Source organism: Bos taurus, chromosome 2 (assembly GCF_002263795.3).
Source record: "Bos taurus isolate L1 Dominette 01449 registration number 42190680 breed Hereford chromosome 2, ARS-UCD2.0, whole genome shotgun sequence".
Lineage (NCBI taxonomy): Eukaryota > Metazoa > Chordata > Mammalia > Artiodactyla > Bovidae > Bos > Bos taurus.
In genome coordinates, this window is record NC_037329.1 from 101,887,417 (window position 1) to 101,900,141 (window position 12,725).

The following is a 12,725-nucleotide window of genomic DNA, read 5'->3' on the forward strand; positions in this document are numbered from 1 at the left end:
CATATTTCCAAGTAAAGACAATGAATTTCCAAGTGTTAAATGGAAATGTTAAATGGCCTGTCCAAAGTCACAGAGGTCAGCTAGCAGAGCCAAGATGAGAAACCAATCACGTCTTCCTGCTTCTATACTCTTCACTTCCTATTTTGTGACACAAAAGGCATTAATTTCTTTCTGCTCCACACCTCTCTTATGAAACATGTTATTATGTTTTATTAAAAACAGGTAATTAGCATCAATCTAAAAAGTATAATATATTTATTTCTCAAAACTGAAGTCATTTTTGACAGTAACAAAATATTTCTGCAGTTACGTGCTAAAGTCTGAAAAAGTCAATTTGAATAAAGAATATGTAAAAATAAGGAGTAAAGCAATTACAGAAAAGATTAAAAGTTTAGAAAATTAATGATACTTTGTGCTTACTGTTTGTAAAGTATAAATTAGCTTGACCCAACCAGATTTGTATGATTTATTTGTAGAGTGTTCATAAGTTGCAAAATCTCATACTAATATAACATTTGTTATGAAAAATAATTTCCAAGAAAAAAGAAAATAATGAAACTACTTTATACATTTATAATCTCTCTTTAGGGTATTGGTTAATAGTTTAACATCATGAGGGACTTTATTTTTCCCAGCCTTAGCAGAGATATATTTAAATTCTTTTTTTTCAAAGAACCACTTTGGTCTATATTGATCTTCCATTATCATAGTTGATAGTATATTTTTTCTAAACTTAATGTTTCATGCTTAGCAGAAAAATTTTGAGACTGTCTTCATTATTAGGGGGTAAAGAAATTAAGGTGACTTTGAAATTCCATTTTGATTTCACCTCAAGGTTTTAATATGTTGTTTTCATTTAGTTCTAATTATTTTAAAATATCCACTATTATTAGTTCTTGGATATTTAAGTTATTTTAAAATTGTTTTAAAATTCACACATATACAGTATTTAAAATCTATATTTTGTTACTTATCATTGTATTATGATGAGAAAATATAACATCCATAGTAAAAAATACGTTAAAAAGTTGCCTTATGGCTTTCTATATTATCTGTTTTTATAAATGTTCCATATATATATATACTTGACAAAAATATATGGTCACTGGTTATTTGGTGAAAGATCACTTTGACAGTTATAGTTCATTCTGTTGTCTCCAACACTTTGTGACTCCATGAAATGCAACACGCCAGGCTTCCCTGTCCTTCACTATCTCCCAGAATTTACTCAAGCTCATGTCCATTGAGTTGGTGATGCCATCCAACCATCTCATTCTCTGTCAACCCCTTCTATACCTGTCTTCAGTCTTTCTCAGCATCAGGGTCTTTCCAGTGAGTCAGCTCTTCGCATCAGGTGGCCAAAGTATTGGAGCTTCAGAGTCAGCATCAGTCCTTCCAATGAATATTCAGGACTCATTTCCTTTAGGATTGACTGGTTTGATATCCTTATAGCCAAAGGGACTAACAAAAGTCTTTTCCAACACCACAGCTCAAAAGCACCAATTCTTCGGTGCTCAGCCTTCTTTATGGTCCAACTCTCATATCCGTACATGACTACTGGAAAAACCATAGCTTTGACTATATTAACCTTTATTGGAAAAATAATGTCTCTGCTTTTTAATATGCTGTCTAGTTTGGTCATAGCTTTTCTTCCAAGGAGCAAGCATCTTTTAATTTCATGGCAGCAGTCACCATCCACAGTGATTTTGGAGCCCAAGAAAATAAAGTCACAGTTTCCATTGCTTCCCCATCTATTTGCCATGAAGTGGTAGGCTCAGATGCCATGATCTTTGTGTTTTGAATGTTGAGCTTTAAGCCAGCTTTTCACTCTCCTCTTTCACCTTCATAAAGAGGCTCTTTAGTTCTTCACTTTCTGCCATAAAGGTGGTGACATCTGCATATCTGAAGTTATTCATATTTCTCCTGGCTATCTTGGTTCCAGTTTGTTCTTCATCCAGCCTGGCATTTTGCATGATGTACTCTGCATATAAGTTAAATAAGCGTGGTGGCAATGTACAGCCTTGCTGTAATCCTTTCCCAATTTTGAACCAGTCCATTGTTCCATGTCCAGTTCTAACTTGCTTCTTGAGCTGCATATAGGTTTCTCAGGAGACAGGTAAGTGGTCTGGTGTTTCCATCTCTTTAAGGATTTTCTGCACTTTATTGTGATCCATAGAGTCAATAACTTTGATGTTGTCAGTGAAACTAATAGATGTTTTTCTGGAATTCTCTTATTTTTCTATTATCCAATGGATGTTGGTAATTTGATCTCTGGTTCCTCTGCCTTTTCTAAATCCAGATTGAACATCTGGAAGTTTCTGGCACATGTGCTGTTGAAAGCTAGCTTGGGCATTGTACTAACTTGTGAGATGAGTGCAGTTGTGCAGTAGTTTGATCATTCTTTGGCATTGACCTTCTTTGGGATTGGTGGCTCAGATGGTAAACCATCTGCCTGCAATGCAGAAGACCTGGGTTCAATCACTGGGTTGGGAAGATCCCCTGGAGAAGGAAATGGCAACCCACTCTAGTACTCTTGCCTGGAAAATCCATGGACAGAGGAGCCTGGTAGGCTACAATCTAAGGGGTAGCAAAGAGTCAGACATGACTGACCGACTTCACTTTCTTTCACTTTCTTTGGGATTGTAATGAAAACTGACCTTTTCCAGTCCTGTGGCCACTGCTGAGTTTTACAATTTTGCTGGCATATTTAGTGCAGCACTTTCACAGCATCATCTTTAGGATTGGAAATAGCTCAGCTAGAATTCCATCACGTCCACTAGCTTTGTTTGTAGTAATGCTTTCTCTGGCTCACTTGACTTCGAACTCTAGGATGTCTGGTTCTAGGTGAGTCGATCACACCATCGTGATTATCCTGGTCATTAAGATCATTTTTGTTTAGTTCTTCTGTGTATTCTTGCCACTTCTTAATAACTTCTGCTTCTGTTATGTCTATACTGTTTTAGATTGGTCACTTTTATTTCTGTGGTTCTAGCAATTGCCATTTTTATCAGTTAAGATACATTTAATATTTCATATAATTTAGTTTTAAAACCTTGCTAGCAGTGAAACATTTTATCATTTTATTTATTTAAATAGGGACTGTCAAGTGTGTTTCAATGATAATAAAGTTGCTCAAAATATTAGTGAGGATCAATTATACATATAATGTACTCAATAGAGTTTCTAGCACATGTTAAGTGATAGTCACTCAGTTAAGTCAGACTTTGCAATCCCATGGACTGTAGCCTGCCAGGCTCTTCTATCCATGGAATTCTCCAGGCCAGAATACTGGAGTGGGTAACTGTTCCCTTTTAATTCTTTACCACCAGGGAAGCCCAAAAATATTGGAGTGGGTGGCCTATCCCTTCTCCAGTGGATCTTCCTGACCCAGGAATCAAATCAGTGTCTCCTGCATTAAAGTGGATTTTTTTTTTTTTTTTTTTACCAGCTGAGCTACCAGGGAAGCCCTATACCACATGTTAGGCACTATATAAGTAAATGACTTCATTTTCTTATTCTTATAATTATTGTTGTTGCCTATAGTGCTTTACAGTTGACTAAAATTTAACTAGGTGAAGATTGCCTTTTATTTACATTGTTTATTCCATGTGGTATACATTTTTTCCCCGAATCTCTGGTTCTACATCTTAAATTTCTAGTTTCTGTAAATTGATTACCTTTTTTTCTTTGAATGTTGTATGTATCCCATTTTATATCATTCTCTTCTGAGATTTTTATTAGGAAAATGTTTTCTTTTTTTTTTCTACCATCCTTATTTCTTAACTTATATACTGCCATGGACTGAATATATGTATTCCCTTCCAATGCTCACCCAGATTCAAATTTTGAATCTATAACCCATGATGTTATAATGAGTTATCTTTAGACAGCTGTATATTGTTTATTTTTTGATATTTAGAAAGTAAAAATTTTAATGGCCAACATGTACAAATAAACAAGAGCTGAAAAACAAAGGACAGGTTTTAATATCTATCAGTAAAGGACTACACTTACAGAGTACTTCTGTTAGTACAAATGAATATCCTTTTATGACTTTATTGAGAATGTCTTCACTCTCTAATCCTTTCTGGCAGCATCTTTAAATCTTCCTCTCTAGTGTTTGATACTCATCTGCATATAAAAGTTTATTTCTCTCAGCATAAAAATAAACAAATAAAAGGGAGCAAGCAAAACACTTATCTTGATCTAAGTGCTGTTTCCTGTCTTAGAAATTTTGGTTGACTCTTCATTTGTAGCATCACTTCATTCATTCATATATTTATTCTTTCTGAAAGCATTTAATGAGCATTTCACTTGGTTAATCATAATGCTTGATGCTGTCAGAATGGAGAGAGGGAGCAGTTCCCCATCAAAAAAAAGGGAAGGAGTCAAATAAGCAGTTCATTATATTCACTGAGAGATAAATTACTGGGAGAACATATACAAGGAGCACGCAGTGCTGAAGAATATGGAGAAGATGATGGACATGCAATGTTCTAGCAGTTGATATTTTGCCAAAAGAAACCTAGATGTCTCTGCTGACATCACTGGCACCCACTTATTCTTAATCTTGTTTTTGTATCTACCACTTGAAAGCCACTGAATTTTTTTAATGTCTACTGATGACTCAAATGGAAAATCGAGTGACTCATTCTTAACCAACCAGCTTTTCAAAGTCTTTCAACTCTCAAGATGTAGCTCCATACACCCCTCATTTCTGATTCACATCTTCCTTCATTATCCAAACTGCACTCTTATAGCATTTAATAAAAACATTAACAATGCTGACCAGCATTGTATATTGATTTACATTTTTAAACTTGTCTAAAATTTCATCATTCTGAGACTGTATCATCCACAGAGTGTAACATTGTCCTTGAAATCAACATGTGCTTTAAAAAAGTACCAATTTAGTAAAGTAATCTGGGAAACTATGGAATAATTTATATAGAAAGTGTGCAACAGCAGTTTCATCAGCTTGAATTACTAAACCATATTGTTCAATTAATTTCAGTTGCTCAGTCATGTCTGACTCTTTGCAATCCCATGGACTGCAGCATGCCAGGCCTCCCTGTCCATCACCAACTCCTGGAGTTTACTTAAACTCATGTTCATTGAGTCAGTGATACCATCTAACCAATTCATCCTTTGTCATCCCCTTCTCCTCCTGTCTCCAATCTTTCCCAGCATCAAGGTCTTATTTAAATCTACACAATTTGATACTTCACTAAACCATATACGGAAGTATCAAATTGTATAGATTCAAATAAAATAATGAGTCAGGCATAATGATATGCCATTAAAAATAAAAATAACTCAGATAAATGCACATAAGTTATTCACAGAATATAACAACCATTTATAAAAATAAGTGAACTGTAAATTGATTTTTTTCACAAATTACCTTTTCATGTTCTTGCATATAGTGGCAACAAGTTGGCTACTTCAAGTGGTGATACTACAGTTAAGTTATGGGACGTGTCTAAAGGTAATTGCATTTTGACCTTCGAGGGACATACCCACGCTGTATGGTCCTGCACATGGCACTCCTGTGGTGATTTTGTGGCTTCTTCCTCACTGGATACAACTAGCAAAATCTGGGATGTTAATAGGTAAGAAGTATTTCTAATAATATTAACACTCTGTTTTGATAAATATAATTTCTCTCAGTGGGAAATTAAAGAAAATCTGTTAATTCATAAAATTATAGAATTAGTCTACGTGACATCCGTTTGTAACTCCATTAATGCTGCTACTGCTAAGTCACCCCAGTTGTGTCCAACTCTGTGCGACCCCATAGATGGCAGCCCACCAGGCTCCCCCGTCCCTGGGATTCTCCAGGCAAGAACACAGGAGTGGGTTGCCATTTCCTTCTCCAATGCATGAAAGTGAAAAGTGAAAGTGAAGTCACCCAGTTGTGTCCGACTCTTCGCGATCCCATGGACTGCAGCCTATCAGGCTCCTCCGTCCATAGGATTTTCCAGGCAAGAGTACTGGAGTGGGGTGCCATTGCCTTCTCCGTATATATAGTTCATATATATAGATATATAATGAGTTCTTTCAGTATATATAGATAGATAATGAGTTCTTTCTAAATAGAGGTTCAAGATCAAGCCTGTGCAATCAGATTAGAATCGCTTCGTCGGAAAGCTGTTTTAAGCAAGATAGAAACAAATACTTCTTTTAGAGTTAGTTTTTTAGTTCTCCTCTCCACCAGTCTGCTGTCTGTCTGGGTTATCAAACCAAGAATTTAATAGACATGAAGATAACGAATGGCATTGAAACATGTGAAACGTCATGTATGAAACGAGATGCCAGTCCAGGTTCAATGCACGATGCTGGATGCTGGTGCACTGGGACGACCCAGAGGGATGGTGTGGGGAGGGAGGAGGGAGGAGGGTTCAGGATGGGGAACACATGTATACTAATTAAATAATTTTCTATTAAAAAAAAAAAAGAAATAGTTATGGGCTTTTCACTTAATTTTGATATAGCATTTCCAATTTAAATGCTCCTTAGCAATTCAAAAAATTGTAGGAATGGATAAAATACAATATAATACTATATGGTTTGATCTTAATTCAAGACAGACCTATTTTTTGCTATCAAAATACCTGTCATCCATGTATTTTGGATAATTATTCCATCCTATTATGTATACAAATAACATTTTAAAAGCTGGTATCAAATACCTTGATTACTTCATCTAACTAAGTAATTATATATCATCAGATTTCTGATCACTTTAATATTTTAATTAATGCCCAGATTACAAATATAAGTAATAGTGACTCCTCAAAATTTGTGTAACAAATTATCACTGAGCCATTGTAATTCTTTTGTAAGAGAGAGATGAACTCACCTTGAAGACTAGCACTATTGTTTTGGGAGTTACAGATCAAACCAGTACTTTGAACAAACTTTCCCCATTCTTCCTTGAATTATGGGTAACCTATTTAGAAGACAGAGCAAGTAAGGTGCTCACAAAAAGGTCAACAGGATTTCTAGGAGGATTTCTTGAAAGGGTCTGCTCTGTTCTGTTTGTAGTTTGATTATCTCTTAAGACCATGTGCCAGTTTTTATGGTATTTTTTCTCTGCACCAGACCCACCCTTCTCTTTTTTGTGATACTGGAGCTGGAACTTTGCATACGACATTTCACTTTGCCAACTGACTCTGTATTAGGCTTTGGTAATAGTGGCTGCTTGTAGGAGACCACAAGGCTAGAGGTGGTAGGGGGGGGGTCCTCTTCTCCCTCTCTCCTTCCTATGGGCTTCTTCTGGACTTGCAGTTTCAATGAGCATCACCCTAGCAGTATTTCACCTCAGCAACATCACAGCTGCTGAATCCAGTTGACAGTTTTTCTAGTGTTTGGAGAAATAGCTGTATCATACATCCATCAAAGACATTAACTCCAGCAGACATTTGCCCCCTTCTCAGAGATCTTCATTCCCAGATCTGCCTGGCCTCTTTCCAAGATGAGGGATATCAATACTAGCAGTCTCAGGACCACTCCTCAGCTCTGTGGTGCCACCCACCAAGGTTATAATAATTCCACTTCAATCCCTTTGTGCATTCAGTCCTAAAAGTGGTAGCTCTTTCGTTCAGGGCTTTCTCCATACCTTCATGTTCTTGTTTTCCCTTTATAGTTATCTAGTTAACAACTTTATGCACAGTTAACAATCCCTTATATTAAATTCTTACTGTTAAAATGTTAAGTGCAAGTTCGGTCTCCCATCCGATTTTGGCAGTTACTGGGCATTGATGTATAAATAGCATAATCCACTTGAGTTACAAAGATATAGCTAAATAATGTTTGACATATTCTGAATGAGAAAGCATAGCTGTAAATAATAGGTTTGAAACCTATTTCTGGAGAATTCCATGGACAGAGGAGCCTGGTGGGCTACCGTTCATGGGATCACAAAGAATTCAACATGACTTAGCAACTAACACTTTCACTTACTTTCTATGTAAAGTAGTGACAGTTTAAGATGTAGTTTAATAGTCATGTGCATACCATTTGGTTATCTGGAATAAGCAGCCATGTAATTCTTAATTTTATTATGTTTCTATGTTACACAACCATATTTCATAAATATTATTATAATAGATTACTAGAATTTTTAAAACCAATTTATTTTGATGTATGATTGACATACAGAAAGCTGTGCATATTTAGCATAAACAACATAATGAGTTTGAAATATATACCTGTGAAACCATTACAGTCAATGCATAAATGTATCTCTTGCCTCTAAAAATTTCCTCCTGCCCTCTTTATTATTATTTTTATAAGAGCACTTAATATAATAACTAACCTATTAGCAAAATTTTAACTATCCTAACATTGCTCTTACCTTGTTGTACATTGTGTTGTACATTAGATCACTAGGGCTTACTCATCTTATATAGGTAAAATTTTAATGCTGTTCTCTAATTTTAATTTTTTATTACTTTTGGCTTAGTCGAAGGTGTTTACAAAAGACTGCAGTCCATTCTAAAATGTATCTTTAAATGTATTAATCACTCAGAGTGCTTAAATCAAACTGTATTAAGGTGACAACAAAAATAAAGTGATTGCCAGTAGACTCACCTCTACAAAGAATGACTTCAAGCGCTTTGACAGCTTTTCTCCATGACCCTGATATCCAAATACTGTCCCAGAAGAGACTCAGTAGATGTTGATATAGCAGATCAAAATTGCTACTGATTGATGCCAAAAATTATTTGCATTTCAAATTTCCCATCAATATCAAGAGCTCACCTTCATCAACAAAGACAAAGAATTTATACCAGATTTGAAGCTAAGATAGTGGATAAATATTGACAAATAAGGGAGACTGTTTCTTTGGTGGCTATTGATAGATCTTTCAGCACTGTAATCAGAGCCCTGAACTGTAATTTACGATTGCTCATGGATCCATACTGTGTAAATATGTCTAAAACTAGTGTCTTGCTTAAAATTGTATAGGTCACTGTTACAGGTTTAGTGACTTTAAGGATAGAGGTTATTTGCTTTGGTAAGATGATGATGGTAGAAGCTGTACTGTGCTGGATCATATACTCTTATAGTGATGCCACATAGTTTTTAATTAAAAAATATTGATAGACTCTGTGGTTCACCAGGAAAAAAATTAGAATATATCCTTATATTCACAGTCTGCCCTTTCCTTTGAAACCCTCGCTCAGCCTTGAATTCCTCTGTTAGTTGGTATGTCAATCCTTTTCCTGCAACTCTTCCTGAAATTAGATATTACCTGCTAAGACCATCTAATTAGCTCCTCACCAGAAAGTTGTATCCCTGGCAATCATAATTAATGTAAAAAGTCCAGATCAAGATCCCTGTTAACTAAATACTAATAAGACTCTCTGAACAATGGTACCTCTGTCATTCTTAGTCTGGACACACTGACACTCTACACAGTTTCTATGAACAATTAAAAGTAGTGATTCAATGGTCTTTTGAATGATCATTTATAAAAAGTAGAAATTTATGTTTTATTTTGTAGTCATTTATTACTACCTTAATTTTCATACATATGCTTTAAAAATCAGTCTTAAAGCATACATGTACCCTTGAACACACACACACACACACACACACACACACACACACACACCCCATTGTATCTTTAATGGTGAATGCTTGACACATGGCAGTTTTGTTGCATAAATGATAAAGGGAAAATCAGTATATACACATGAAGAAAGTGCTTTCCTTGCTTCCATTCACATTCAAATTATGATTCAATTATTGTGTTATTCTACATGAATCTTTAAAGTGATGAAAATTAGGAAAATCAGAGAATGTCTCAGTTGACTATAAAAATTGTGTTTCTTTAAAGCATGAGATTACCATTAAACATTCATGAAATGAATTACCAGTGTAGGACTGTATTTTAGACATTAGAAGATTCTAAGACTCCATTACTGCCCTCAGTGAGATTATAAATAATTTTAAAATGCAGCAGTTTTATAACAGAAAATATGCAGTACATCTTCAATTCATAATATCAGAGAAGAAATTCTGATTGATCCTGGGTACTTTTCTTCCCAAGATAGTTGGGTATTTGACTGAGTGTCTACATGACACTATATCTCTGATGTTTGGAACTCAGACCACATGCCTATACTTAGTTGTAGCTTAAAATGAAAGGATTGAAACAAGCAGAATGTTACTGGGTGTAGGTGCCCTGTTGCTTAAAACAATATTGCACAGGCTAGAGTAGAGTGGTTTGTAACAGGGATGGAAGGAAACAGATTGCTTCATAAAATTCAACTTCTGGACCCTAAACAATGGGAAATAAATCTGCTGCCTTAATATCTAAGGGTATTGGTTCAGATGATGTCAAGATTATGTTTAAGAGAGAAAAATAAATCAGGTTTGAGCCTATGATGGGAACAGTGGGAGAAATAAAAATAGATTTGGAAGATAAAGCCACTAGAAATTGCTGAGACATTATGAGTCATGAGAGAAAGAGAAAGCAAATCACCTGTTACATATTGAGACACCTGATGGGTGTAAAGCTCATTCTCTTTGTACTAGAGCACAAATGTGAACTTTATAAAAGGCTTTTCCAGCCAGATTCATCAGCTCCATTTTAGAAAATGCTGTAGAATGAGGGACGTTGTCTTGTTCATCTAACAGGTGATGCCTACTGACGAGAATTGAATGTTCCTTCCTGCCCACCTGCACTGCTTCCTTCTTAATTGAAAAATTCATTGAGCAATATAGCCCCCAGACCGGATGAGAGAAACAGAATGATTTACATAAAGAAAACAGTTAAATTTAAGAAAAAGGAAATGTGAAATACTAAGATTCTCATATGATAAGTTATCTTCTTTTAATAGCATGTACTATTAATTTTTTGGTCAAATAATGTGCCGATGTGAATTTATTTCTTTAAAAATTAATAATGATGAGATGGCACCAAATAAGTTACAAAATGGAGTTTAGTGTTTGTATTTTATTAATAATATGCATCCTGTTCTTTATGATACATATGCTAAGTTGACTCTATTAGAGATGAAGGGCATATTGTACAACATTAATGGTTTTAAAGCATAATAATGTAAGGAGGATATTGAGATTCAAGGGCATGTATTGTTGGTACATTAATACCTGTCTTGCATTATAAAACCTCCCAGCTTTCTGCCTTATACTTGTAAAGGAACCCAAGGTATATGTTAATAGATTGCTAAAGCAGTACTTGAAACATAATTAGGTTACATTAAAGGAAATGGTGACATTATAAAATTGACCTCTTGTGATCAATTTATCCTGTTCCACAGATAATAAATCAATTACTACATCTTGGGTTTTCATTTATATTCAAATGAATGATTCCCTCTAGAAATACATATTTTGAGTGATAGCTAAGTATTATTGAATATAAATACATAAATAAGTCCATAAATAAGAAAAAGAAAATAGCATATTATTTGCACTGTCATGCTCCCTCTAAACCAGTGCATAATTAATAAGCACTATCAAAGAAATATCTACTTATGAAGAAAAGTATATTAAGGCTTAAGTTCCAGGTTTCATTAGCAAGTTAAACATTGATTGACTTATCAAGAAGCTGTCTCACAACCAGTGTTGGCTTTTTGTGTATGCGTGAAGAATGCTTCAAGCATCAGTGTCTACTGCAATAAGCTTGATGTGAGCATTCTTTTACCTCAGTATATAAAGACTTGACTAATAAAAGAGATAACATTAAGAATTTAACATTTAGCTCTTTGCATTTATAAAACAAACTATTTCATGTAAATGAGTTATATAATCTGTATCTAATTTTCACTAAATAAGGCATACTTCCTATGTTATTTCACTAACTGAACCATATATTAGAAATAATTCAGATGAATATAGATGAAACTAAAGGTGTTCTAATAAGAGTGAATATATGTGTTTTAAAACATGCTCCATTATTGCTGTATTAGCACCAATCAAAGCAAACACTTTTGACATATCAAAGATGCAGCCCTCCTTCTCCATTCCCTCCCAAATGAATCTGGTCAATAGATGAATCTTCATCCTCCTCAGTAATAATGAAAAGAGTTTGCTGTATTTTTTCATCCATATATGTTAAAAGATATATGGGTATAGTACACATGAGTTAAAAAACTAAAATCACACAGTTTTATATTTAAGGTTTGATCATATCATATATATAGTGCACTTATGCGTGTTTGTGTATATCTGAATGTTGATGTATATATATATACTAGTATTAAAGCAGTGTATTCAGATGTACAGCTCTTAATTTTAGACTACTGTAAATATTTTACTATCTCAGATATTCTAAATATCATCTAATCAAAGTGTGAAAGTGTTAGTCACTTAGTCGTGTCCTATTCTTTGTGACCCCATGAACTGTAGCCTGCCAGGCTCTGCTCTCCATGGAATTCTCCAGGCAAGAATACTGGAGTGGGTTGCCATTTCCTTCTCCAGGGGACATTTCCTGACCCAGGAATTGAACCCACGTCTCCTGCATTGCAGGCGGACTATTTACCATCTAAGCCACCTGGGAAGCCCCTAATCAAAGTTATTTATTTATTTATTTACTGCCTGATTTACTCTTCTTTTTCTATGATTCCAAACTCTAATTTGTTTCAAAACCATTTATTTGAGACAGCAAAAAACTATTACCATGCCTCTGAAACATTGTTTTAGAATTTACGGAAATGCTTTTTATTTAAAGAAAACTCTTTAAGATTTTA

At 34.8% G+C, this 12,725-nt stretch overlaps 1 protein-coding gene across 3 annotated transcripts in view; it reads left to right on the plus strand.

The window, feature by feature from the left end:
- Nucleotides 1-12,725, plus strand: part of SPAG16 (sperm associated antigen 16) — a 1,067,980-nt gene that overhangs the window by 548,959 nt on the left and 506,296 nt on the right. For all 3 annotated transcript variants that reach the window (XM_024981576.2, XM_024981577.2, XM_010802312.4), the window contains one exon: nucleotides 5,427-5,612. In XM_024981576.2, the coding sequence (XP_024837344.1) occupies nucleotides 5,427-5,612 (186 nt within the window). The remainder of the gene's footprint in view (nucleotides 1-5,426; nucleotides 5,613-12,725) is intronic.